This window comes from Brassica napus, chromosome C8, assembly GCF_020379485.1.
Source record: "Brassica napus cultivar Da-Ae chromosome C8, Da-Ae, whole genome shotgun sequence".
NCBI lineage: Eukaryota > Viridiplantae > Streptophyta > Magnoliopsida > Brassicales > Brassicaceae > Brassica > Brassica napus.
The window spans coordinates 10,524,446-10,551,642 of record NC_063451.1 but is presented as its reverse complement, the minus strand read 5'-3'; the positions used below and the strand labels follow the sequence as shown (position 1 = coordinate 10,551,642).

The 27,197-nt window shown below is 35.6% G+C and overlaps 2 protein-coding genes and 1 long non-coding RNA gene across 8 annotated transcripts; 2 read left to right on the top strand and 1 right to left on the bottom strand.

The window, feature by feature from the left end:
- Positions 1-1,875: 1,875 nt before the first annotated feature.
- LOC111198735 (chloroplast envelope quinone oxidoreductase homolog) lies at positions 1,876-3,691 on the top strand. The gene is made up of 4 exons (XM_022687841.2): positions 1,876-2,124; positions 2,376-2,517; positions 2,625-2,716; positions 2,810-3,691. Exons 1-4 carry the CDS (start codon positions 2,059-2,061, stop codon positions 3,497-3,499), a joined length of 990 nt encoding a protein of 329 aa, XP_022543562.1. The 5' UTR covers positions 1,876-2,058; the 3' UTR covers positions 3,500-3,691.
- A 1,820-nt stretch (positions 3,692-5,511) lies between these two features.
- Positions 5,512-7,442, bottom strand: LOC106413781. Its single transcript, XR_001282653.3, has 6 exons — positions 6,789-7,442; positions 6,597-6,699; positions 6,288-6,390; positions 6,099-6,180; positions 5,922-5,973; positions 5,512-5,828 (listed from the first exon to the last, which is right to left on the bottom strand). It is a non-coding gene; the product is annotated as an uncharacterized LOC106413781 (long non-coding RNA).
- A 15,379-nt stretch (positions 7,443-22,821) lies between these two features.
- Positions 22,822-25,472, top strand: LOC111205517. Of its 6 annotated transcripts, none has more exons than XR_007327463.1 (10): positions 22,822-22,982; positions 23,065-23,122; positions 23,186-23,338; positions 23,471-23,640; positions 23,728-23,908; positions 24,001-24,179; positions 24,258-24,383; positions 24,456-24,564; positions 24,759-24,800; positions 24,897-25,187. XR_007327463.1 is itself a non-coding variant. In XM_022701483.2 (10 exons), the coding sequence occupies exons 1-9, from the start codon at positions 22,958-22,960 to the stop codon at positions 24,780-24,782; spliced, it is 1,029 nt and encodes a 342-aa protein (XP_022557204.1). In that variant the 5' UTR covers positions 22,822-22,957; the 3' UTR covers positions 24,783-24,800; positions 24,897-25,137. The 6 variants fall into 6 exon arrangements, 3 of the variants coding, with proteins under 3 accessions (XP_022557204.1, XP_022557201.1, XP_022557199.1); XM_022701483.2 differs by having other exon boundaries at positions 24,452-24,564; positions 24,897-25,137; XR_007327461.1 differs by lacking the exon at positions 24,759-24,800 and having other exon boundaries at positions 24,897-25,472.
- Positions 25,473-27,197: the final 1,725 nt, after the last annotated feature.

Sequence of the window (27,197 nt, the reverse complement as noted above, 5' to 3'; positions counted from 1 at the left end):
CTAGTAAATCTTTGAGCGTACCGTCCTCTCCCCAGATGTGCCGGTAAAGAGAATTCGGTAATCAAATCTTGTGTGTCTTTTACTAACTCAAACAACAACAACAAGTGTGCCAAGGTTAATTAGTCAAGTGAGATAAAACAGTTAATTAGTTAAAGAACTCTCAAGAAGGGATATTAGAGTTTGCTAGTGTGATAGCTTACTCGGTGGGAATACCCCAACAAAGCCGAGAAATTAATTTATAGAATTTATTTTATCGTTTTGTGTCATATTTTGAGCCGGTCCAACTTAAGACCGGAGAAATTAATTAATTTATGGTATTTATTAATTTATCGAGTATTAATTTATAGATTTTCTACTGTAAGTTGTTTACAGCATCTCCGAAAAGACTCTCTATTTTAGAGTATGCAAAACTCTACATTTGAAGTTTCAAAGTGTTATTCTGAAAAATCAAAACTTCAAATTTAACTTCAAAATTATTTGTAATTTACACAATGGTCCTTATATTTTCATAACTAATATAAATCCATAAAATTTATAAACAACTAGCACATATATAAAAATATTATAGTAATATTAATTAATGAAATCTTACACAAATAAAAAAAATTATAAATAGAAATACATAATTAAATATTAAACTACAAGCAAAATACTACATTATTCTAATTATTTCTGTAATGCTCCATATTTGATTACACAAAATTTATTTGGACAATATTTTAGAGGTTCCGAAGAAAATTTACTAGACTATTAGTGTTGTAATAATATTTAATTTTGTGTAATAATTATTGGCTTATGTATCTTTTAAAAAAATTATTAAGTTTCTTTTGTAATATTCTTGTTGTATAATTCTAGTTTTAAAATATTATGAATCTTGTTTTAAAATTTTTATTTAATTTTATGTGTTAAATTTTTATTTAAAAAAATAAATGTGAAATATTTATGATATACAAAAGTCTTAAGGATTAAAACGATAAATGAAAAAAATACTTAAGAATAAGGAAAATTACCACAAATACCACATTCATAGTACTATTTTTAATGTTTACACTAACCACTTTTATACCCTAAGGGTTAACTAATCTGGACTTAGGGTTTAGAGTTGAGGGGTAAGGTAGGATTTTTGGAAAGTGAAATTTAGAATTCTAATAAATATATAAATAAATACTTATAAAGTATATTAAAAAAATTTAAAAAATAGTTTCAAATATAATTTTCGATTTAAAAAAAAAAAAATTTGAAAAAAAAATCCAAAAAACAAGTTCAAAAAAAAAATTATAGAAAAGCTCGAATTTGCAAAAGTATAATTAGAAAACATAATTTTTTTATTATATATAGAGGAACAAGGGTATAAGAGTCTTTTGTCACTTAATAAAGAATGTATTTTTGAAAATGTCCCTAGTGATAGTAAAAATGAATAATGGTACAATGAAAGTGGTAAACATGAAATTCCTCTTAAGAAAAATAAATGTGATGTGTAATTAATTATAAAGACAAAATGCAAATAAAAAGATGAAACTTCTTCAAATTTGGATTTTGAGTAGTAAAACTTTGATTTAAAATTCTAAATTTGAAGTTTTAAATTTCATTTTTGTAGGACAAAAAACTCTAAATTTGAAATTATCCTATTTCTTTTGAAGATGCTTCTGCAGACCCGCTAGAGCAAATGGTACAGACATGAACTGAACCCGCGGTGGATCAATCGACACCTTTCGAAAACAAATGTTAAGCCATTACGAATAGGCTAACTTGAAGCGGGCCGGCCCACATAAAGGCTTGAATTGACCAATCCAAAACAATTTACACGATCCATCTCCTTGTGAGTCGTGCGATAGACACACGTTAGTTAAAGTGTATAAGCGGAAGTAACGTGGCAGATTTACAATCAGTTGTTGTGAATTCCGCTTTTACCCTTCACTGCAGCCTCTGTCCACATAAACTAACGAAACTCTTCTGCACGCGGGCGGTTGTAAAGGTTCCAGATCCTCCCTTCAACTTTATTTATCTCTGCAAGAAGAAAACTATACTGTTCGATTTAGAGATCCCCTTCGTTTAACAATGGCCGAAAAACTCATGCACGCTCTTCAATACGAGTCTTACGGCGGTGGCGCCGCCGCTTTGAAGGTTAAACACTTAAACCTCTTGTTCGAAATCATCTCAATCTTATAAGTGTTTTTACCTTTACACAGATGAATGTATAATTAGTGCGTGTGTAAGAGCTAATGATTATCGAGAATTTATTGACATAATCTGATGGGACTAAAGGACTGATTTTCTGAGAAACCATTTGTTTCTATCAACCCGATTCATGTTCCCCTGTTTTGTTGATGATTAGTATGAGTATCATAGTATGTGCTTATCTGATATGTTCTCAGCATGTTCAAGTTCCGGTTCCATCGCCTAAGGCCAACGAGGTTTTGCTGAAATTAGAAGCTACTAGTCTAAACCCTGTTGATTGGAAAATTCAAAAAGGAATGATTAGGCCTTTTCTGCCTCGCAAGTTCCCCTGCATTCCTGGTATTTTATTTGCTTTCAAAAATAATATGCTTCGTGTCTCTTGCCCTGCCCATGCTTAGATGGCTTTTTAATGGGTTGCATAACGTTGGATAATTTGTCTTGAACAGCTACGGATGTTGCTGGTGAGGTCTTAGAGGTTGGATCAGGAGTCAAGAACTTCAAGGCTGGTGACAAAGTTGTATCAGTTCTCAGCCATCTTGTAGGTTCTTACATACAAGACATTTGCGTTACAGTTTGTAGAGTTACTCTTATAATACAGCATGAAAAACTTAACTATTTTGGTTGTTTTCAGACCGGAGGAGGACTTGCTGAATATGCTGTTGCAAGCGAGAAACTGACAGTCAAAAGGCCTCAAGAGGTAGGACCAGCTGAAGCAGCCGCTTTACCTGTGGCCGGCCTAACCGCTCTCCAGGCTCTAACTAATCCGGCAGGATTGAAGCTGGATGGTACAGGCAAGCAGGCGAACATCCTGGTCACGGCAGCATCTGGTGGTGTCGGCCACTATGCAGTCCAGCTAGCAAAGCTAGGGAACGCTCATGTAACCGCCACATGTGGGGCTCGGAACATAGACTTCGTTAAATCATTAGGAGCGGACGAGGTTCTTGACTACAAGACTCCAGAGGGAGCTGCTCTCAAGAGTCCCTCTGGTAAGAAATATGACTCTGTGATTCACTGTGCAAATGGGATACCGTTTTCGACATTCGAACCGAATTTGTCTGAAAATGGAAAGGTTATAGACATCACGCCGGGGCCTAGCGCAATGTGGACTTTCGCGGTTAAGAAAATAACCATGTCTAAGAAGCAATTGGTTCCGCTTTTGTTGATCCCGAAAGCTGAGAATTTGGAATTTATGGTCAACTTAGTGAAAGAAGGGAAAGTCAAGACTGTGATTGACTCGAAGCATCCTCTGAGCAAAGCAGAGGATGCTTGGGCTAAAAGTATCGACGGTCATGCTACTGGGAAGATCATTATCGAGCCATGAATAGCATTTTGCTTGTGCCGCGCTGTCTATGTTTCTATAAGCTTATAGTTTGATTCTCGTTTTCTCATTGTTTTCTTTTGTTTTGTGTAATATATAATACCCAACTACTAACTAGATACCCGCATTTTGCGCGGGGTGAGAGTTAAAAAAAATAATAATTTATGTGAACATGTTAGTTGACATGTTGGTTTAGTTTTTTTTGTTACGTTGGTTAAGTTTTTTATAGTACTTTAGGCTTGGGCGTTCGGGTCGCACCGGTACAGAATCCGTTCGGGTTATTTTATACTTCGGATCGGGTTTGGGTTTTTAAGGTTCGAGTTATTTCAGGTATAACCAAACTGTGTAACAAATAATAATAAAAAATTTATGTGTCCGTGATTTGACTCTCTGAGACCAGAAACAATACTGTTAAAATTACAAAATTGTAAGTTTTATGATCTTTTTGATTTGTTATTACGCTGAGGAACACGAGCTTGTATTATTTTTCTTCGTATAATTTCTATTTGTATTATCTTGAATAGAAAATGGTAAAGAATTCATCTATTCATAAATCAAAATCAAAGAGACATAAAAATCAAACAGAAATCAAATTTGTATAATCGTGAATGTTTGAGCTCATGTATGTGTAAAGAGCAAAGAGAAACAAATCGCAAATTCTACGCTGATTTATTATGATCTTACAATTATGATATGAGAAAGATTACATAGACGATTCGACAACCGACAATACTACCTGTCTTATGAAGACCTACGCCTAACTGCATCACCTGAGTCATCCTATGAAGATCCACGCTTGACCAGATTTACTTGCACCATGTTGAAAATTCTTTGTAAGCCTTTCTTCCGTAGTCTGCATAATTGTTTAATAAATAGTTCTCTCCGGGACTTGAAACCTGGATTTCCTGTAATCTGCAATAAATTGCATAGTCTAGGATTTGAACCCCAGACCTGGGTGTAAAAGCCTTTAAACCTTAACCATTAGGCTACGGTGCTTCCACCTAAAAAATGGTGATTTTATAGGACATTTAGATTTTATAGTATGTATCTTCCATATTTTATAATGAAATCTAATTTAATGTCTAGTAATAAATTATACTACATTTTAGAATCTGTCAACCTAAACATGTCAGACAAAATGTCTAAAATGATGAATTATTAAAACTACAAGTATTGTGGGCTTCGACAAAAAAAAAAAAAGTATCGTGGCTTCATAAACAAATTGAAGAATTATGCCGAATTAAGAACAGGCTCATTACATTTAAATATTAAAATTGTTCTTTTATTAAAAATGGAAGAAGCTAATGATATCGGGATCATTAGATGTTTCAAGGGTGTAAAAGAAAACAAAAGGGGATTAGGGTTCTAAAAGTTCTACAATTGACAGAACAAAAATCTTCACTTGGTCATCAACCGAGTAATCCAGGTGAATTATATTCTTATTTATTTTTCATTCTTTGGTTCCGCTTCGTACTTTGATTCACTTAGGTTTACTTTTTTTTGTTGATGGAGATACTACTTACATATTATTAACTGACAGTCTTTAATCGACATGATAACAAAATTCTTGGAGGTCTTATCACAACTGAAAGAATTTGAGAAGGAAGAGAATACACCAAACTAAAAAATAGAGGGTGAAAAACAGAAGAATCCGAAAGATTGAAATGCAAAAATAGAAGTTAGACATACTAATTGCTTATAATTAAAAGACAAAATATAAACTTATAGCAAAATTACAACCTTCTTGGTAACTAACCTTAGATGGGTTTAGACATACTATTTCACTACAAGAAAACGTCTCATATATAGCATGAGAAAAACGCTATTGCAAGATAGCGCAGCGTTATGGCGAACAATGTATCTTCCCCCGCAATCTTTTCTCGAGCACTTTAGATAGCGTTTAACTTGTGCTATGTTAAAGTATTAGTTTGATGGCGTTTTATTAATTGTGCAATTGTATATCTTCTAATAGCAGATAATAATTGTTATTATAGCATTATTAAAAAAAAAAAAAATAATACAAATAAAATATTTCAAATTTTTTATATATCGAAATTAGTTACATATTTATGACTGGTATACCAAACTAAACCAAACTAAACCAATTTTTTCAAAAATATTAAACCTACACCTAAATTCTATACCTAAAGTTCTATCTTCTAGAACCGCACCACACCACGACCGACGCCGTCGAAACGAGTACTCCAACGTTGCCGTCTTCCAATCACACACAGGAGCTTGGACCTTTTCCACTCTAAACCTAATGTCCCTGAGGCTAACGACCCACCGCTTTTGCTACCTCCTCCTCCAAGCTTATCTGCCTCTTGTCCACCTTCATGTAACAAGAAAAGAAAATCAAATTCAAAACACAAAGAGAGATCAAGCACTCTTTTATATTTAAAAACAGGTCTCAAAGAGAATATACCTTCAAAGTCTTTTTCCATGTCTTCCAACATCTTCCGTCTCTTAGCACACAGCTGAAACAAGAGTTACATAAGAACATGAAGATAGAAACTATTTTTAATCAGCATCCTTGCCATTAAGTAGAAGCATCAACTAGCATCCAGATCAACGAAACAAACGACAAAAGGTTAATACTTACAAACCCTTTGGGTGTAAAATTGGACCAACAACAAGAGCATTCTCTGTCACACCCTTTTGGGTACTCTTAGAACCTTCAGGACCTGCAGAACTCATCGAGCAATTTTTAATAAAAATTCAAATAAGAAAATAAACTAGTTTTGTTCATCTTTCATCAACGTAAACAAAACAGGTGATATGAACACAATACCTGGGAATGCAAGAGCATTTGAGGTTCATGTCTGCTCATTGCTACGGTCAGGTTGATGTGGTGGCTGACTCACAGAATCCAAACCTCCAAAAGCAACTTTCATCTGCACAAGAAAACATCTGAAAATCAATCCTAAGTTTCTTGGAAGCCTTGCACAAACTAGAAAGCCAACACAAAGAAATACACTTGAACAACATTTTGAAGCTCTAACAATAGTCCCCTCCCACAAGTAAAGATCTGTGGGATTGTATATCACCATTGACTGAATCACTGTTCTAAAAAAAAATTAAAACTTTGTTTGGTCTAAACCATATATGTGGCTAGTTCTGAGCCTCTTCTTTGGAAGGAGATTGCATCCAAGATGGGTTTGGGATGTGGATTTCATCTGTTCTTTGAAGAGGAAGCACCAGACCTACATAAAGATACAAATTTTACGGATATTTTTTTCAGATCTGTTGTTTAGTGAAATTGAATCGAGAGGAAGAGAGAGAGAGAGAGAACCTGAGGAGTAGACATGAGAGGAGATTGAGAGTGAGACGAGTGTTGGTTTCGGATTCGGCTGCAGAGGAGAGAGGGGCGTTCTCAGGATGAGTACGGATTCCGGAAGAACAAAGTGACGAGGAGTAGAGACAGGTCGACGGCGACAAACTCAGACGGTGACGAAGGCGACGAACTCAGGCCGGTCTCTGTCTTCTTCCCTTGTAATCTCTCATCATCTCTCTCTCTCTCTCGTCGTGTTTCAGAAGTCAAAAGGATAGGACAGCTTAAAACACAATCTCCACCTTTGGTTAAAAATAATTAAGGGTAGAGATTGCAATCCTTGTGTATTACTTTCAACCAATAGAAAAATTTCTTTCTTCTATATGTAAATATTTAAAGAATAAAATGAGAAGGAAATGAAATGAGGGTAGGAGCGAAAAATCAATCATTTTTTCGCCTCACTAAAGATAGCGTTTTAATGTACAATATGCGGTTTTTTATAGCATCGAGGTAAAAAAAACGCTATCTTAAATTATGAGTTATGTCAAAAATAGCATTCTCGACCAGAACGCTATCTTCTTATAATATCTTTACCCCCTTCTCTTGTAGTGTTTGCTTGTAATTAAGAGACGGAAATATGAACTTATAGAAAAATTACAACCTTCTTGGTAACCTCCTATAGATTATTTTCCACAAGGATGATAGTGGTCCCTGACACAATGATATTGTGCTTCACGGTTCGGCATCCCAACAATTTGAGTATAAACAACAAAGAACTGAAAATGAAATTTTAGAGAGAATTGTAACTTGGAATGCATTTTTTATCAAGGCATAGACTTGTTAATGCATAATATACGATACTTATTACGTGAATCTTAGATTTTAAATTTTAAATTTTAATCATATCCCCTATGGTACAAATTTACGGTACACGTTCTCAATTAAACCCAAAATAATTGGTCACATAATTGTTAACTTTCCATTTTTATACATTTGTGTGATTGGCACAATATTGATCTTTACCTTGATATAATTTCGGGATCACAATCATGTGAGAATATAGAAAGATTAAAAAAATCAACCAATCATGTGGGCCTCTATTTATGTGAATATGCTTAAATAATGTATCACCACCATATATTGAATATATTTTGTTTCCTATTATATAATAAGTAATCACATAAATGCTAATATGAACTGATGAATTTTCCAAAAACCTTGTCATCTAAATCAGAGTAAGAACACGATTTGAACTATCACTACTAATTAGCACAGTAACGTTCGAAATTTAGGCGCATAAAACTATCAATATCATTTACAATTGGAATAAATATTTATCCAGCGATTTTGAACTTGGATGTAGAGACAAATTATCATTAAAATATCAATGCATACTACATAGCGCCTGTATAGATTTAGAGGCTATGTCAAAATCATCTAAAAATACTGCATGTTTAAATTCGTAAAGAACATTGCAATAAAGAATATACAACTTCCTATGATAATTTGATAAGTAAATGGCCCTATATGTGACACTATATATTTTAGCATGAACAGATGATATGTGACTACCGACAATTTTACCTGCCTTTTGAGGATTCACGCCTGACTACATCACCCTAAGTAGTCCTAAGAGATCCATTCCTAACAGTATTCCTTGTGTCATGCTGAAGATCTCTTGTAAGCATTTTCTCTAATTTTTTGCATAATTCGCCTCTTCCTGTAGAAATTGTAATATATGTTTGTGTGTAATATAACATAATATATGTTTGTGTGTTTGCAACTAACATCGAGTTTTATTTTGCAGGTTATATTACCAATAGGAGAGGCTGTGTCCAATCTCATGTTAATGTACGGCGAATGAGATTATAAAATAACATAGGTTTCCAATCTTAATGTGTGCCAGCACACCGCAGTTAACATATACTATGTTATATACATATTTATAAGGATCCTACAATTACATGTTTTAAGCCAGACCAGTGGAAATATTTGTCAATAGCCTAGATGGGCGTGGGTGTTTTGAAAAAGGGATTGAAAAGCGCTGGCTGTGTGACACGTTAGCTCCTAAACGGCATCCATGTAAATATAGTATCATTTGAAGGGTTACTCTTTTATTTTGTTTCCTTTTAGTGATAAAAGGATGTTACTAATAATTAAAACAAAACATAAACATGAATTTAATGTGAGTTTGATAAGTGTTCAAGTACAATTCTTATTGATTATTGAATCGATTACATTCTTTTCCACCTAGACACCTACTTCAACGTGCGTAGGCCTCTTCTCCTATACCGTAGCGTAGTAGCTTTGTCTGTCATTTAGCATCAGTTCTGAAGCGGCTGGAGCATCTGTTGTCACTTTCACCACCCCACTGTCCCTTTGCTTCTTAAGCTGCTAGCTCGATATTATGATCTGGCTTTCCAGAAAAGGTTAGATTGGATTATCTATAGGGGAGGTTGAGCCTTCAAATCCAGAGTATAACCTTTCTGAATCTGCCTTCAAATCCAGAGTATAAGCTCTCTGAATCTGCAATTATGAATCAGCAAATTCACTTCCTTGTCAACACAGCAACCATAGGCCATATTGTTAACAAGTACCGAACCAATACTTCGTTATCGCATGACCAAACCAGCGGCCTTTGCGCTAGGAGACTTTTTGATGCCCTTCAGTCCATGGATCAGTACATGGAACCGGACCAGTATGAAGATCAGGCCGCTCAGAACAACTCAGCCGAGGTTCGTCTATCCGACCGTGCCGACCAGGACGACCGAGCCGTGTACCGTCTCGACCCACTTACATCCGGAATGGAGCTTCGGACAGATACACGACCAGACGTCCGAACTGACCGTACCAGACCTCGTCCTTCCCAACCATCTCGACAAGCTAAAGCCAACAGCCGAGCCAGACTTGACTTGGGTCGTGAGGATTCCCAAAACGATCACGACTTCTCTCACGACTTCTCTCGATCATCCGGCGGACTGTCTAGACCATCCCGCGTTCGTCCAGCTCCTTACTGCGATGGAGCCAACTTGGTCGGATGAATCTAGACATCAGTCGAAGGGTCACTTTGACCAGATCTGATCTGAAGAGTTTATTTGACTGTCTTTCAACATTTCCAGTCAATTTGTTATTTCTTAAGTGTTTTTATTTATGTCTTGCTTTGACCACAAGTAGTATAAGTATGTAAATTCTTTCTCATAATGGAGGAATCGATTTTTCTTTCAAGTTTATGAGTTTATCTCTTTGTTCTTCGCTTAGAACAGTCTTTGTTTCTTGTCGAGTGATTCTCCAAGTAAGCAAATCTTCCCTTGTTGGTCTTGACGTAACATTCCAAACCACAATGGAAGCCGGTAGTATCAAGAGGTCTTTCTGCAACCTTTTGTGTCGCTTTTCAATCCACCAAGTTCTCCCATCTTTGGCGAGTTCATATCCAAAGTCCCGTTGAGTGATCCTGTCCGAATCTAGGACGTATCAAAGTGGTATTAGAGCCACTCAACCGGTACTATCTATCCATCTTCTCATCTTCCATTTTCTGAATCTTTTCATCTTCTTCTTTCTATCTCTAATCGGGGCCATCTCTTTACCAGTCACTAGATAAATAAATAAAAAAAGAAAAGAAAGAGATCTATCAAAAAATCAAAAGTTCGATTAGTGGCTAGGTGGTGGAAGAAATCATGCTGGCTAAAGAGAAATCCAGCCTTAGAGTGGTTAAAACGGATTTCAAAACCAAAGTTCTTATCTTTCTATCTAGTACTACCCCCCGTTTGCTTGGAGATCACAGCTGGTTACTTGTCTTGTTCTCTTAGAACTTTGAGAGAAGGCTCTAGAATGACTTTTTAAATTTTGAGTGAAACACGTGTGTGGGAGAGTTAAACACTTGAGTGCGTGAGGATTTTGTCTACTAATCCTTTGTGTTTAAGCTTTTTAGGAACTATGGACAGTGAAGAAGAAAGAAACCAAACCGGAAATTCCTTTGCCGGCTTATCTAACTTACAGATGAGAGGTCTCAATGATTCTATGGCTAACCTTATGAATGCAGGTTTGAAGCAGGTCCATCAGAGACTTGATAAGATTCAAGGTAGCCAACTGACCCGATCTAGAACTAGGAGAGATCGCCCACAGAGGAACAACCGGCCGGGTGAAGAAGTTGGAGAGGAGGAGATTTGTGATGATCGTTCCATCAACCGACCTAGGAGAGGTCCACAAAACCGTGATCAAGGTGATGTCAATCCTTTTGCTAGAACTAAACGAACTGATGAAGGTTTGGGTGGACTGAAACTCAAAATTCCAACTTTTGACGGTAAAAATGACCCAGATGATTTCCTTGAATTGGAAAGAAAAATAGAACTTGTTTTTGATTGTCAAAATTTTTCTGAGTTGAAAAAGGTTAGATTGGCTGCAACTGAATTTGTTGGCTATGCTATTAACTGGTATGATCAAGTTATGACTCACGGGAGAAGGAATGGCGTACCACCAATCTCTACTTGGGATGAGATCTCGGCTTTGATGAGGAGATGGTTTGTTCCAGAACATTATCACCGGGAACTCCACCAACGACTCAGACGTTTGCTTCAGGGAACCAAATCCGTGGAGGACTATCACGAAGAAATGGAGATCTTGATGATCAAGGCGGATGTGGACGAGCCTTTGGATGCAACTATGACCAGATTCCTTTCAGGCCTCAACCGAGACATTCAAGATCGAATGGAGCTTTAAGAGTATGTTAGTATGGAGCAAATGCTACACAAGGCCACTCTGATCAAGCAGCAACTCAAAAGAAAGAGCTACTCTAAACCGGCCTTTGCTCCCAAACCTAGCTATCAAGACAAGGGTAAGTCTTCGATCACAACAAATACTGCTTTTAAGACTAATGGTCCTGCTCATGTTGATAAAGGCAAAGCAGTTGAGACTAACAACCGGGCAAGAGACATTCGATGCTATAGATGTCAGGGTCTTGGACACTATGCCAGCAAATGTCCAAACTAGAAAATGATGATCCTCTTGGAGAATGGAGAAGTTGAGTCCGATGATGATAAGGACGATACGGAGGACAAGGAAGAACGCGGTCCTATCTTTGATAAGGAGGAAGACTCCTTTGATTACCCACATCAAGGACCACTTCTAGTCGACAGAAGATCCACGGATGGAAGGCCTTGGTCCGATCTTTGAAGAACATTCGGACAAAGACCCAGATCCGGTCTTTGATGAGACGCTTGAGCCTATCTTTGATGATGAGAACAAATATCTCGACTACCCAGCTCACGGTCCACTTCTTGTTACCAGGAGAACATTGAGTATTCAACCCAAAACCAATGAACGAGAACAAAGGGATAATCTTTTTCATTCTCGATGTTTAGTTTTAGAGAAAGTTTGTTCTTTGATTATTGATGGTGGAAGTTGCACTAATGTTGCTAGTGATTCTCTTGCCAGGATGCTTGGACTCATAACCAAACCACTTCCTCAACCTTTCAAGTTGGAATGGCTAAACGAAACTGGTGAACAATATGTGCGGGAACAAGTCGCAGTCCCTCTCTCTATTGGGCGATATGAGGATGAAGTCCTTTGCAACGTCCTTCCCATGGACGCATGCCATATCCTGCTGGGACGACCATGGCAGTTTGATAAGAGGACAATGCATGACGGATACACCAACCGAAACACTTTTGATCATAAGGGAAAGAAGATCACTTTGGTTCCTCTCTCACCGGCCGAAGTCCACCAAGATCAGTTCCAACTGAAGAAGAGCCGAGACAAAGAGCCTAAACAATCCGAACCTGAGGTATCTCCTAGGAACTCAAACTTCTTTATCAAGGGAAGCCATGTAAAGAAATCCTTATGCTTACAACCGCCATTTCTTTTGCTTGTTTACAAAGAATCTCTAATGGCTTCCTCTTCTAACATTGCACCGGAAATTCCGAGTGATCTAACAGATGTTTTGCAGGAATTCTCTGACGTATTTCCAGATGAGAACCCTAAGGGTTTAACACCAGTAAGAGGCATTGAACACCAGATTGACTTCGTCCTGGGTGCGTCTCTTCCGAATTGACCAGCTTACCGAACCAATTCAGTGGAGACAAAGGAACTTCAGAAACAGATTGGAGAGCTTCTTGAGAAGAGTTACATCAGGGAGAGCCTTAGCCCTTGTGTCGTTCCTGTCCTCCTTGTGCCTGAAAAGGATGGTTTTTGGCGCATGTGCGTAGACTGCCGAGCCATCAACAACATTACGGTAAAGTATAGGCATCTAATCCCTAGGTTTGATGACATGCTTGATAAGTTGCATGGTTCTTCTATTTTCTCTAAAATTGATTTGAAAAGTGGCTATCACCAAATTCGCATGAAAGAAGGTGATCTTATTTGGATTCACTTGAGAAAGGAATGATTCCCGGAAGAAAAGAAGTCCAAACTCATGCCTAGGGTCGATGGACCATTCCAGATCCTTAGGAAAATCAGTGACAATGCGTATTAATTGGATCTGAAAGGTAAGTATGACATTTCTCCAAGTTTTAACGTTTCTGATCTATCTCTTTTCTTTGCAGATGATCCCGATTTGCGGACAAATCCTTTTGAAGAGAGAGGGAATGATGCGCCTCAGTCCATGGATCAGTACATGGAACCGGACCAGAACGAAGATCAGGCTGATCAGAACAACTCAGCTGAGGTTCGTCTATCCGACCATGCCGACCAGAACGACCGAGCCATGTACCGTCTCGAACCGCTTACATCCGGAATGGAGCTTCAGACAGATCCAAGACCAGACGTCTGAACTGACCGTACCAGAGCTCGTCCTTCCCAACCATCTCGACAAGCTAAAGCCAACAGCCGAGCCAGACTTGACTTGGGTCGTGAGGATTCCCAAAACGATCACGACTTCTCTCTCCTGGTCCGTTTGGCACGTACCAAGTATCCTGATGACCGAACCGACGGACTATCTCTCATGTCCAATGCACTGTTGGACTTCTATCACTCAGATTTCTCTAAGGCACGAATCATCAAGCTATCTGAAGACTTAGGCCGCATCAGTGCACTGCTCGATCATCCGGCGGACTGTCCAGACCGTCCCCGCGTTCGTCCAGCTCCTTACCGCGACGGAACCAACTTGGTCGGATGAATCTAGACATCAGCCGAAGGGTCACTTTGACCAGATCTGATCTGAAGAGTTTATTTGACTGTCTTTCAACATTCCCAATCAACTTTGTTATTTCCTAAGTTTTTTTATTTATGTCTTGCTTTGACCACAAGTAGTATAAGTATGTAAACTCTTTTTCATAATGGAGCAATTGATTTTTCTTTCAAGTGTATGAGTTTATCTCTTTGTTCTTCGCTTAGAACAGTCTTTGTTTGTTGTCGAGTGATTCTCCAAGTAAACAAATCTTCCCTTGTTGGTCTTGACGTAACATTCCAAACCAATCGAAGCCGGTAGTATCAAGAGGTCTTTCCGCAACCTTTTGTGTCGCCTTTCAATCCACCAAGTTCTCCCATCTTTGGCGAGTTCTTATTCAAAGTCCCGTTGAGTGATCCTGTCCGAATCTAGGACGTATCACTTTTGCCGTCGATAATATTATATGTTCAAAGTGTCCCATGTGATGAACAATATCTGCTTTGACAATATCCGATAATATCCGATAATTTGCAGAGTATCCAGCTTTTCTCTGATTATATCATTTGAAGCTATTATCACGAAGTTCTTTAGTTATTTGCATGTATAAATGACATTGTTCAAAAATGCGTCCTATGCGGCCGTCTATACGGTCGGTAAATGCTGTGTGCCTATGTAACGTAGCGGATTCAGCATATACTATTTAATATACGGTTTCTTTAATAATGGACGTTATACGCTGAATAATCCGTATATACGGTGACATTTAAGCGTTTACCATTTTTTTGCTCAAAATAGTTAAAGTTAAACAAAGTCATAATTAAATACATGTTTAAATGAAGATAGTCAAAAACATAAAACTACGTAGTTTAGCTTGGGTTTTTAAGTTGTTAACCCCGATTAACAATTCACGTTCAACTCATTGTTTTCTCTAGCTATCAAAAAATCAAGTCCCGACACCTTCACTTTATCGCTTTCTATCTTGCGAAAGGTATTAATATTATTTTGATTTATGTTCTCTTTTCTTGTTTCTCTATACATGTATTTTTCTTTTTTGAATATCATAATACCTACGTCTATTTGTTGGTTTCTATTCTCATTAGCAGTGTTCAATACTATAATAATTAATGTTTGCTGAGTGGAACCTTTTTATAATTTATAATGTGAATTATCTTACTACAGATTTGTTTTTTTTTTTTGGAAACTTTAGTTATTTGGTTTGAAGAATTTAGTATTGAAAACCTTATGCTTTAGTATTAATATTATTATATTTTCATATATATATATATATATATATATTTGTTCGCTTAGGCCCCATTTAAGCATCCGCGTATACAGGTAGGTGTTAGGCGCTAGGTCACCGCACAGAGAGCGCATAACGCATTTTAGAACACTGGTAAATGATCTTAAAATTTTCTTCATCTAGATATTTCTTCCTATGTTCTTATCTGTTTAGGATCGAGATCTTTCTTTCTCTACTATTTAAGAGCCTCTTGTAACTTTTAATGAATCAAGTAAGAGTAAATAAATAACTTCAGTTAAGCATTGTTTTCTTGTTTATTATGATGGTATCAGAGCTTTCATAAACTTGGCCGAAGCTCACGATCCTTATCCTTTTCCTTCCACAATTCATATCTTGCTCGAGTACTGTTACTATCAAAATTCAATGATAGTAACTATCTATTGTGGAAGAAAAAGTTTGAATATGTTCTCCGAAGTTAGAATCTTCTTGTTTTGTCAGCGGACAAGTTCCGTCACCACCATCCATTCTCATCAACAATGTGAATGACATTGTCATCTTCATCTAAACCCGAATTCAGCTTTTGAAGCTTAGACGTATACATATAAGCTTATCAAATTCTAGATATTCAAGACTTTTACTGAAGAAGTGCTTGGTTATGTGCATAATGTGGCTAATTAATTACTAAGCAATACACACAGACAACAAGCAACAAAGCAAACATCGATAGTTATCTCATAAGGGTTGTAAACACTTATCTTTTGAGGATGGGTTGTTGCTAGTTGTTGGAGATGAGACTTTTTCTTTGAAGTGGATGATCATGAGCTGATCATAAAGAGAGGCGTCCATCATATGTTCCTTTGTTTTCTTCTCTCTCTTTCGTTTTGGAGCTTGAACAGAGCTTGAAACTGCTGACAATGTATAGAGATGAAGGTAAGGCTGTGTCTCATACTTCCAAGGCAAGACCAGAACTGTATTTGTGATGGCAAGCTCGGGCTTCTCAATCTTGATGGAGCTTCAAGACGTCGTAACTGATGGAGCATGGGAGGCCGAGCTTTTTTTTTTTTATTGTGGACAGCGTTTCACCATAAGCTTCTCGCCGTAAATGATATTATGCAGAGAACTCAGGACTTGGCGCTAGAAGGATGAGGCCAAAGAGAACTATCTTCAAAGCATATCAAACTTGGGAGAATCTAGATTTAGGCGAGTTTGCTTTGAACTTGTGCTTAGTAAAAAGCGTGCTTGCTTTAAACTCGTGCTTAGCGATAGAAGAGTTTACAAGACTCATGCTAAGACAAAGGCGAGTTTACTGAGAACTCGTGCCTAGTAGAAGAAGAGTTTCTGAAAACTCATGCCTAGCCAAAGATGAGTTTTTGTAAACTCATGTCTAACAATAAGCGAGTCAACTGCAAATTCGTGCCTAATAACAAGCAAGTTCAATTTAAACTTGTGCCTAAAATACATGTTTACCGAACTATTGCTGACCCGAAGTCTCGTGTTGAGATCGTGTGTGCCGAGCAAGTTGTTGGCATTGAGAAACGTGCTGGTTTATGTCGCTTGTACTGCTTCCGGCAAGCTCGCAGCTGAGAGATCGCCATTCCAAGCATGAGGACATGATAGTAGCATTCACTCGTTGATTCTCTTTGGCTCGACGTTACGTAATCAACTCTGGTTCATAAAAGGAACCATTAGATCACGAGAAACCTAAGAGAAATAAACAAGTCTTGCATAATCAATAAGTAAGCGATGGAACTTGTTTTTACTTAGTGTTCACGAGTTGAATATGATAGTAGTAATTAATTACTAAGCAATATACACAGACAACAAGCAACAGAGCAAACAACGATAGTTATCTCATAATGGTTGTAAACACTTATCTTTTGAGGATGAGTTGTTGCTAGTTGTTGGAGATGAGACTTTTTCTTTGAAGTGGATAATCATGAGCTGATCATAAAGAGAGGCGTCCATCATATGTTCCTAGACAATAAATTAGGTCCATTTTTCTATAAAGCCCTAGACTTCTTCTTGTATAAATAAAGAGACACCTCTCTTTAGCAAATGATCTCTCTTTTTGTGGACAGCGTTTCACCAAATTAAAAAAAATTAAAAAATTAAAATTTTTAAAATAAAAAATGCTATTTTGGCCATTTTAGTTTTTGGAGTCTATTTTTGTGAGAAAAACTTAAAAAAAAATATATTTGAGAGAATTTCCCTTTATGTTTTCACATAAATAGCTTTTCTAGGTTTATAGTTGTATTCAGTAATTTTGATGATTTAGTAAGAAAGAAATTTTATACGAGCTTTATAGCACGAAAAAAATATTTTCCAAACTCTAAAAAAAAAATTGATTAAGCACTAAAAGTATTCTCAAAATCTAGTAGCTTCCGCTGCATCATGAACGAAGGATGATGGAGTTAGATTGATAGCAGATTGGAGACACGGTTCAGACCAAAGAGTCGGTGACCATGAAACGTCAAGTCTCTGCGTCTCCAAGCTTGGCCTCCAACCTTTTTCTATTTGACCTTTTCTTTTGCTTAACAAAATTGTATTAAGAAAACAATTAACAAATATTATATATTCTAATTAAATTTAATTTAGATTAAATTAAAAATATAATGATTAACAGTAATTCTAAATATCATATTTTTCCAATTTTCTCCAAAACAATCAGTGAGATAGAACCGAATAAAGAAGAGAATAAAATGATTATTGATTCTCAAATGATCTTTATCGAAACAATAATACAATATTCCGTATCGTGAGCGGACAAAATCTCTGCGAAGAAGAACAAACTAGAACCGAAAGTTGGACTTTAATCTACAGGGACAAAGGAGAAAAAAAAATCTATAACCACCAAAACTAATCTCTTATGGGACAAATGGGTGTAAATTATGATTGTACCCTTAATGAAAGTTTAATATCAACCATTAGATCTGATTCTTCACGTTATAATCTGAGCCGTCCGATTTTTAAAGATGAAATATTTACAATAAGGCCATTAATAAAGCTTGTCTCTCAGCCGACGGATCTTATGAGTGTGTTTTAATCTTGGCCATCAGATTTCGCTTGGGTCCCACAGAAAATTTAATCACTCTTCTTCTTCATGTCTTCCTCAACCATACCGAACCACTACGAAAATTCATTCACTTCACCAACCAAACCTCTTTTCTTCAACTCTTCACTCACAAACCTTTACCTCTGTTTCTTAGGGTCTTTCTACAGGTTATGACGTCGTGAAACATCCCATTTGCGTCGTCCTTGGTTCTGAAATCGATTGGTAAGTGTAGACTCTCTTCCTCTCTCTCTTTTGTCTTTCTCTCTTATGTTTTTATTGTTATTTGTTTCGGTTAAGTCATATAAAATACATGTTAACCGTATTAGTCAGATTATAAGGTTTGATATAATGTTGTTAGAGTATGAAACATGAAATTGTAGAAGAAATAGTTTTTGTCTATGGTACAACTGGTACAACTTGTAACACAAAATTCTTTAACAACTGGTTTCACTGGTACAACTGATGTAGTATTACTGACATTTTTATAGAAAATGTATCATTAGTAAATCTGGTACAACTCGGTGTAACACATTGAATATGTGGTATTGATACAACTCTTATAACTTGTAATAGTCATGTGCAACTCGTATAACTTGTAACGTTATGAGTCAGATTTTAAGATTTAATATAATGTTGTTAAAGTATGAATCATGATATTATAGAATAAATAGTTTTTGTCTATGGTACAACTGGTACAACTTTTTCATATGTATCAAACAATACAGGTGATACTGGTATAACTATTCCAACTATGTCTTATTTACCAGATTAGTGATACTGATATAACTAGTACAACTATTCAAATTTTGAAATTGAAATATTCCATATGAAAATAACAATTAGCTGGCCAAATTGATAAGTATTTAGATAGGCCCCCTTTTTATTTGTGATAATTTTTTGTTTTTTTTTTTGCAGTTTCTACACCATCTCATAAGTTTGCATGATCTACCTTATACTTTTAAGGTTTGTTAACTTCTTTGTCCAAATAATTTTTGGAAACCATACATGAAATGTATTTTAACAAAATTGATGATTTCATTTTAGTGGGGCAAAGACATGTACACATAAAGAAGTGTTACAACTAAGGTAAGTTTAAATTTTATGTGGTACAACTAGTTTTTTCGATTTCAATGCCTAAATACAACTATATACAAACTGGTACAACTCAAAAACAAGTACAACTATGTATAAACTGGTACAACTCAAATACTAGTACAACTATGTTATTTCATCTTGTATTGTGCATCAAGTTTTAAATGTGTATCATGTTTTTAAACATTGTGGTTGAACTACATGTTAGTATGTTGCTTTAGTTGTATCGGTTGTACTAAACTAATTGGTGATGCAAATAATTTACATCAATTTATTTAATAATTGATGTAAAAATATAAATTATTTGCATCATTTCATTTTACACAAAATTAGTATCAATTTTAAGAAGTTATTCAAAAATATGTATCATTTACAACTGCTGATTTATATCATTTACTAATTAAATGTAATTTAAAAAAAATATTTGATTAAAATGATTTATTTTGGTAAGTAATTCTTAATTAATATTTTTACTGATTATTTGTATTATTTGTTGCAATTTTGTTTCTTTCTAATAGCTATTATTATCTTGATAAACAAACTAAAATTTTACAATTGTCGATAACAATTGTATTAATACATCACGATTAAAACAATTATTTGCAAAAAAAAACAAAAATCATACATCAAACCCAATCTTTTTCTTCTTTCCGGTGATTCGCGTCTTTAGAGCAATGGTTGAAGAATTTTCTGGCTCCGCATCTAGCTTTTTGGCCTGGAAACTAAAAAATGAAGATGATTTTTTTTTCGAAAATCGTACAACTAGTATAACTTATAAACGTATCAATTCCAAATCAAATATTATTAAAAATATATTATTCATATATTTGACACATGCAAGCAGAAGAGATTAGACCAATATGTCTTATTGGTTCTACATCATTCTCTTTTCTAGCATTTTCATATGCTAGAAACAATCAATAAAGAAAATTATACATCTCATAATTAAGTGATGCCATTTTCTTGATGGAGGTATATTACTATTGATAACATTAAAATATTCTCCAAATATGTGTAATGTCTATAGAAAATCATAGTTGATAAACTATTTTAATAAAAATAAAACTATAGTTGAAAGAAAGCAAAATAATAATCTTCTATGGAAATTTTAATAACTACATAAGTTTTACGATTTTTAAAATAAATAATCAAATAAATTGATAAATTATTTTAATAAAAAACATGAAAATTAATTTAATTAAAGTTGAGAATAAGTTAAACATTTTAAATACAATTATATTATATGTTCATTTGTTTATTACGGGCGGGTCTACCTGCATAAGCACCACTTGCACTTGCCCAAAGACGGGCATGAACCTACTATAACTTTTTCTGGCTTTGCTAGGGTTGGGCAAAAAATCCGATAACCCGAAGAACCGAACCAAATACGATCCAAAAAAGTAGTACTGTACCCGAACCGAAATTAGTTACATATCCGAACGGGTTCAAAATTTTGGTATCTAAAGAACCAGAACCGAACCCGATCCAAACCGAAATATTTTGGATACCCGAATATATCCAAATTAGAATTATGTGCCTGAATATGTTAGATATTTTTAGATATAATATCCAAAAAATATCTAAAATGTATAAGATATTTTGAAATTGTCTAAAATATTTTAAAATATATACAAATAGTTAAAATAAATATCTAAAATAGCTAATCAATACTCAAAACACCAAAATATTTAAAATGTCTATTGATTCTCCATCCAAATTTTCAAGCTAAACTAATTTTTAGGTTAAGTTTAGGTATTTTAGCATACATTATTCAAAAATTTATGTTATATATTATTTTTATTTATAGATTTTGAGAAATTTAAATTATATATGAATTTAAAATTTTTTAAAATAATTTAAACAGATTATCGAACCCAAACCAAACCCGCAAAGATCAGAAACGAACCTGAACCAAAATTTTAATATACCCGAATGGAGCCAAAATATTTAAACCCGAAAACCCAAAATCCGAATAGATACGAACTGAATCCGAATGGGTACCCGAACATCCACCCCTAAGCTTTGCAGCCGCCTTCTTTTGCTACGAGAACAGAAAAAATGAAGATGCATTTTTTTCCTAAATAGTACACTAGTACAACTAGTAAAACAATGTCATTATCCAAATTAAATATTATCGAAAAAAAATTATTAACATATTTTGACACATATAAGCAGGAGGATTATACCAATATTTTTATTGGTTTTGCATTATCATCTTCTATAGCATCATTAATATGCTGAAAACAAAAACCAAATATCATCATATTAATTGCTAAGTTGTACTAGTTATACGCATTGTATTTGTACCAGTTATATTAGTTATACTCAACCTATTTGTACTAGTTATACTTGTTTTAGTTGTACTAGTTGTACTAATTTGAGTTGCACTAGTTATACTAGTAATACTCTGCGTTTTTTTATTTTGAATCTAGTACGTAAAAGATGAAATTTGATTATGGGTAATTTATAATTGGTTAAATATGATTATGAGTTGATCGATTTGGTATAAGAAAGATAAAATTATCGGATAATTGAAGAACTTTTTTGATTTTATTTTAAAAAATAAAAACTATTGATGAAGAAGAAAGGGGGAAGAAGAAGAAGAAGAAGATTTAGGTTAGTTGGGTCGGGTTTCGGGTAGTTTGGATTCTCGGTCGGATAATAATGACATGGGTAAGTAAATATGTTTAAGTCTTTAGGTTTTTTAATTATTTTGCTTAAATTTCTATTTAAATTTAAATATAAAATGAAAAGAAAAAAAGACGGGTCTAAATGAGATTTTTTGGAGAGAAATTCTTGGGTTCACCCCCTAGGGTGAACCTCTAGGTTCACCAACCAATAGTGTTTGGGTATTTGATATTTGATATCTTTTAAAAAAGGAAATAAAATTGAATATCCAAATTAGATTATATTTTTAAAATAAAATAATAAAATTACATAAAAATAGTTACAAAAAATAAATTAATTAATATTGTTAAGTCTTCAGTAAAATACTAAACCCTATACCCTAAATCCTAAACCCTAAACCCTAAACGTTAAACTTTAAACTTTGGATAAACTCTAAACCGTTGGAAAATCTTAAACCCTAAATCATACATTAAAAACTAAATTTTAATAACACTAAACCCTAAATCCTAATCACTAAACCCTAAACCCTTGGGTAAACTCTGAACCTTTGGATAAATCATAAACTTTAGGGTTTAATTTTAAATATTTTTTAGTTAGAGTTTATGATTTATCCAAGGGTTCAGAGTTTATCCAAGGGTTTAAAGTTTAGTGATTAGGGTTTAGGGTTTAGTGTTATTAAGATTTAGTTTTTAATGTATGATTTAGGATTTAAAATTTTCCAATGGTTTACGGTTTATCCAAGATTTAAGGTTTATAATTTAAGGTTTGGAGTTTAGGATTTAAGGTATAGGATTTAGTATTTTGCTAACGGTTTAACAATATTTATTTATTTATTTATTGTAATTATTTTTATGTATTTTTATTGTTTTATTTTAAAAATATAATCTTATTTGAAAATTCAATTTTGGTCGGTGATATCAAATATTAAATACTCAAATACTATTGGTATTGGTGGGTGAATTTTAAGGTTCAGAGCATCGGGTGAACCCAAGAATTTCGGTTTTTTTGACCCCAAGTGGTCCATACTGGCATTTGATCCCCGAACGTTTCAATTTTCCTCTCTCTTTCTAATCATAGCCATGGGTGGTGATACTCTCAAAGATGGTAAGAGTTCTCTTCTTTATCTTTCTCTCTGGAACTGTTTCGCATGTTTTGTTTTAACGGAAATGATTTAAACTTGTTGTAGAGGAGTTGGCATCTTCTTTGTACCCTGATTTTTCACGATCGTCTTCTTGCTGCTTCAGGTAATATTATTATCTGACGATGGTCGTAATCAGAAAGTGATTCATTTCCTTTTTTTGTGGCAGTGATGATTTAGGGGTTTCTGAAGAGAAGCTTGCTGCTTATATGAGAAAGAGAGAGAAAACTTACCAAGAGATTCTCCAAAGCCATGATCTGTTACGGGAGAGACTTGGCAAGAACAATCGGAAACTGAAACTCGCAAGACGCCAAATCTTGAGGTTTTTTATTTGTTTTCAAATCGAGATCAGGATTGATTCTTGTGTTGTGCTACTTATATTCGATCCATAAAGAGATATTATTCAACTATTAGATTCTAACCCCTTTTAGTATTTTTTGACAAAAAAAATCAGCTATACTCCTGGATCATTTGCGGATGTCAATTTGAGCGATTACCATATTCCAAAGACGACGTCGATCCTCATAGTTGGTCCGAAAGGAGCTGGGAAGAGTAGTCTTGTTAATAGAATTACAAGAGTGGTCCAAGACGAGGAGTTTGCCCCAGCTAGAGCTCAAGAATCATGTACACATATAATTGGATAATTCATTTTCTTGTCTTTTAAAGATGAAGACGACGAGATCAGTGTTTTGTTGCTCTCAATTTTTGCAGATGGTATGCCGTCTAATGGAGGCACGTTCTTTCTTCAGGAATATATGATCCCAAGAGGAGGTTCTGCTTCATTTTGCCTCTGTGACACGCGTGGCTTGAGCCAAATCTCGTCATCCGATAACACTACTATGATTGAGCAGTGGATTAAAAAAGGTGTTCATCACGGCGAGCCTGTGATCTGGTCTTTTCTTCCTCTGTCTTGTTTTATACTCTTCTTGGCTTTAATTAGTTTTTTTTTTTGTGTTAACATGACGAGTTTGTAATTTTGGTCAGGACATCCGATGACTCGGATTTGAAGGATAGATTGATCCGAGATGGTTGTACAGGTTGTGAGATAAGGAAAGTGAACTCCATTATATTTGTTGTTAATGCGGTTGAAATGATGGAGAGTGAATCGAGCTATGCCCATATGGTCTCGACTGCTTTTAACTCTCCTTTACTATCGTTTAAAGGTTGGTGAGTCCTCACAGAATGGTGTTTTTCTTTTGTTCTTTTTAAAAATTTCAAAGAAGTCATAATATGATTTCCAGATGACAAGCCAGCAGTAGTTATCACTCATGGAGATCTACTTTCAAGGGAGGAACGGGCCCGAGTTCAGGTTCTCGTTGGAGAACTTCTTGGTATCCCACCTGACAAACAGATTTTCGACATTCCAGGTCACAAGTCTATATTTTTTCTTTTGAGACAGGCTATATATCTTATTGGTTACTAATAGGAAGTATAGACAGCCGGGACGCAGCCACAACACTAACAGTCTGCAACTTGCTACGGCATTGCCTTGAACACGCTGATAAGAATCTTCGGTTTTGTCCCAAGAGGAACTTCACCATATCCAAGGTTTCTACTTCATCTTTAGATCTTACCTCTTTTGATGCCAAAACATACCATGATTGGTTTGATGATTGGTTCATCAGTCTAGGGACTGATGACTGATTTGGTGTTGAAGCGGTTCAATAATTTTACTTACCAAGAAAAGCAAAAAAAAAAAAAAGATAAATCTTTGGGAAAATAATTAGCTTCTTTTAATTCAGATGGAAAAAATGAATTCATACTAACCACATGACTATATGAGGGTATGGTTTGGTTTCTTTTTTTTTTTTGGTAGTCGATCAGTTTAATTGATTTGGATTGAACAGATGCAAGACCATCTAATTTTTATTAGTTTTTAGGTGGAAGGAGGCGACAAAAACAGGACCAGGATGACTATGTTTTCAGTTGCGCTGACTCTATTCCTGGCCTTAGCGATAATCTGGTTTATCCACGAACACGGCGGACAAAACGTAGCGCATGAGGCTCGCCACGAACTTCATGTATTCCAAAGTCCACGGTTATACAACCTTACGCATGAGGTCCTACCCAAACTTAGCAGCAGTGTTCAGAATTCTGAGTCTGAGACCGAGGATGTTCCTAATGGTGAGCCTAGCATTGATTGGCGTACAGCTCGACGCTTGTGGTTCGATGAGGGGAAGGTGGCCAAGGCCGAGGGCGAACCAAGCTTTGATTGGCGAACCACTCGACGCTTATGGTACGTTGAGTGAAATGTATGCAAGCGCCATCAATATCTTATATGTAAAAAATATAGTAACTGTAAACATAAAACACGATGTTTTGTAAACTGGACTGCATGAACTTCTAGGTAATCAATATCTGGACTGCATGAACTTCTAGATATGGTATACAATTCAGTTTGAATTAAATTTTATTTCAAAAAATGTATCAAACTATCCAAAATAAACACACTCAAACCCCGTGATGAGGACATCAAACCAGTAGCCAATCCATAGCACCATAAAACGGATGCAAAAGGCCAGCTAAACCCAACAAGGACATGTGTCTTTCATAGACTATGCCGAACCTACCAGAAGGAGATGACCAACAGACCTACATGTCCAGACACTCAAATCATCAGAGTCTTACGTCGAATTGGAACTGGGTCCATATCATCTCAGACCAAACCGGAATCAAGTTTACAACCCAGCTGATTCCTGGCTACCTTGCAAGTGAAGGCCATTCAGACCCAGTGCCATTGTTCAATTCACGTTGGCTCAGCCACGGAGAGTTAGGGCATGAAACAACTTGGGAAAGATTCTCTGCTCATTTAGAGCACGCCTCGAAGTGGAATAAGCAAAATATCATTTCACATGGAGGAGATATTCAGCTCTTAAGTTGGGTAATTACCAACATACCCGATTTGAATCTACACTAACTAAATGGAGGTTTGCAGCCAAACCAGAAGGAATTAGGTTATGAACCGACTTGGTTTGTAATCTTGACCCATCAGAGAAACCAAGAAAATTGGATTCATCAAGGCCGGTTCAGATGTGAAAGTTCTTCAGTTTCCAAACCGGATAGTTCTCGACATGTCTCATCTGGAACTTACTATAACTAGGGTACCATAAGGACATCTCAAAATTTATTCTCAGCCATTGTATCAGGATGATTAAATCTGGGCCACTCTTACACCAAGACCTTCCATATTTGGACCTAAGTGCATTCACACGGCACCAATTGTTTAGATACTTTTAATAAGAAAAAAAATATTCCGAAATACTTTCATTTATTCTACATACTCTAACTTTTACTGAACTAAGAGAATTCCAAATTTACCTTTTTACTTTCTCTCTAATTTCTAAATACACTGTTCGCGGATACTCCTTTTGCAGACAAGATCGCCATGTTCGAGATGTCGAAAAAGTTATATTTCCCAAATATAAAAATGAATGATGAAACCCGTGATCCAGACAATTATGTGGCCTAAAACAAGCAGTGTATGCTTACTACAACTATCCAGAAACAATTCGTGGAAGCTATCATTGCAATGGTATCAGCTCGACTCTGATCCGGTCCGTCCTGCAATGGTACATCAACTTGCCCAATGGATCGATACATTCCTTCGCAGCTCTAACCGACCAGTTCGTAAAAAAATTTGCATGCACAAGAAACCAAGCTGAATCCCTGCGTAACTATACAATATGTTTCAACCAGGAAAAGGTATCCATCCCGAGATGTAACACCTCGATAGCGATCTCTACCTTCAAGAGAGACATGTTGCTTGATGCTGATATGTACAAGGAGTTAATCAAGTATCAATGCAGAACCATGGCAGACGTCACATCCCGAGCACGGGCAGAAGTGAAATGGGAGGAAGATTCAGTATACCAGTTCAAGCATTTCCAAAAGCATGAATCCTAAGTTCCCGAGAAATAAGAAAACCAAAAAAGACAATAAACCCTATCATAAGCCAGAGAAGTAAGTAGATAGTAAATCGTGGGAGATACCACAATCGACCTATAGACAAAACCGAAGGAATGGTAATACATACATGTCAGACATCTCTAATCTCTCAATCTCAAATCGGAATAAATCAACATTTTGAGTTTGATAAATCCCTCAAATTAAGTTACCCAAGAAGATGAAAATACCAAAAACATTATGAAATATACATTGATGGTGTGTATTTTATAAAGACT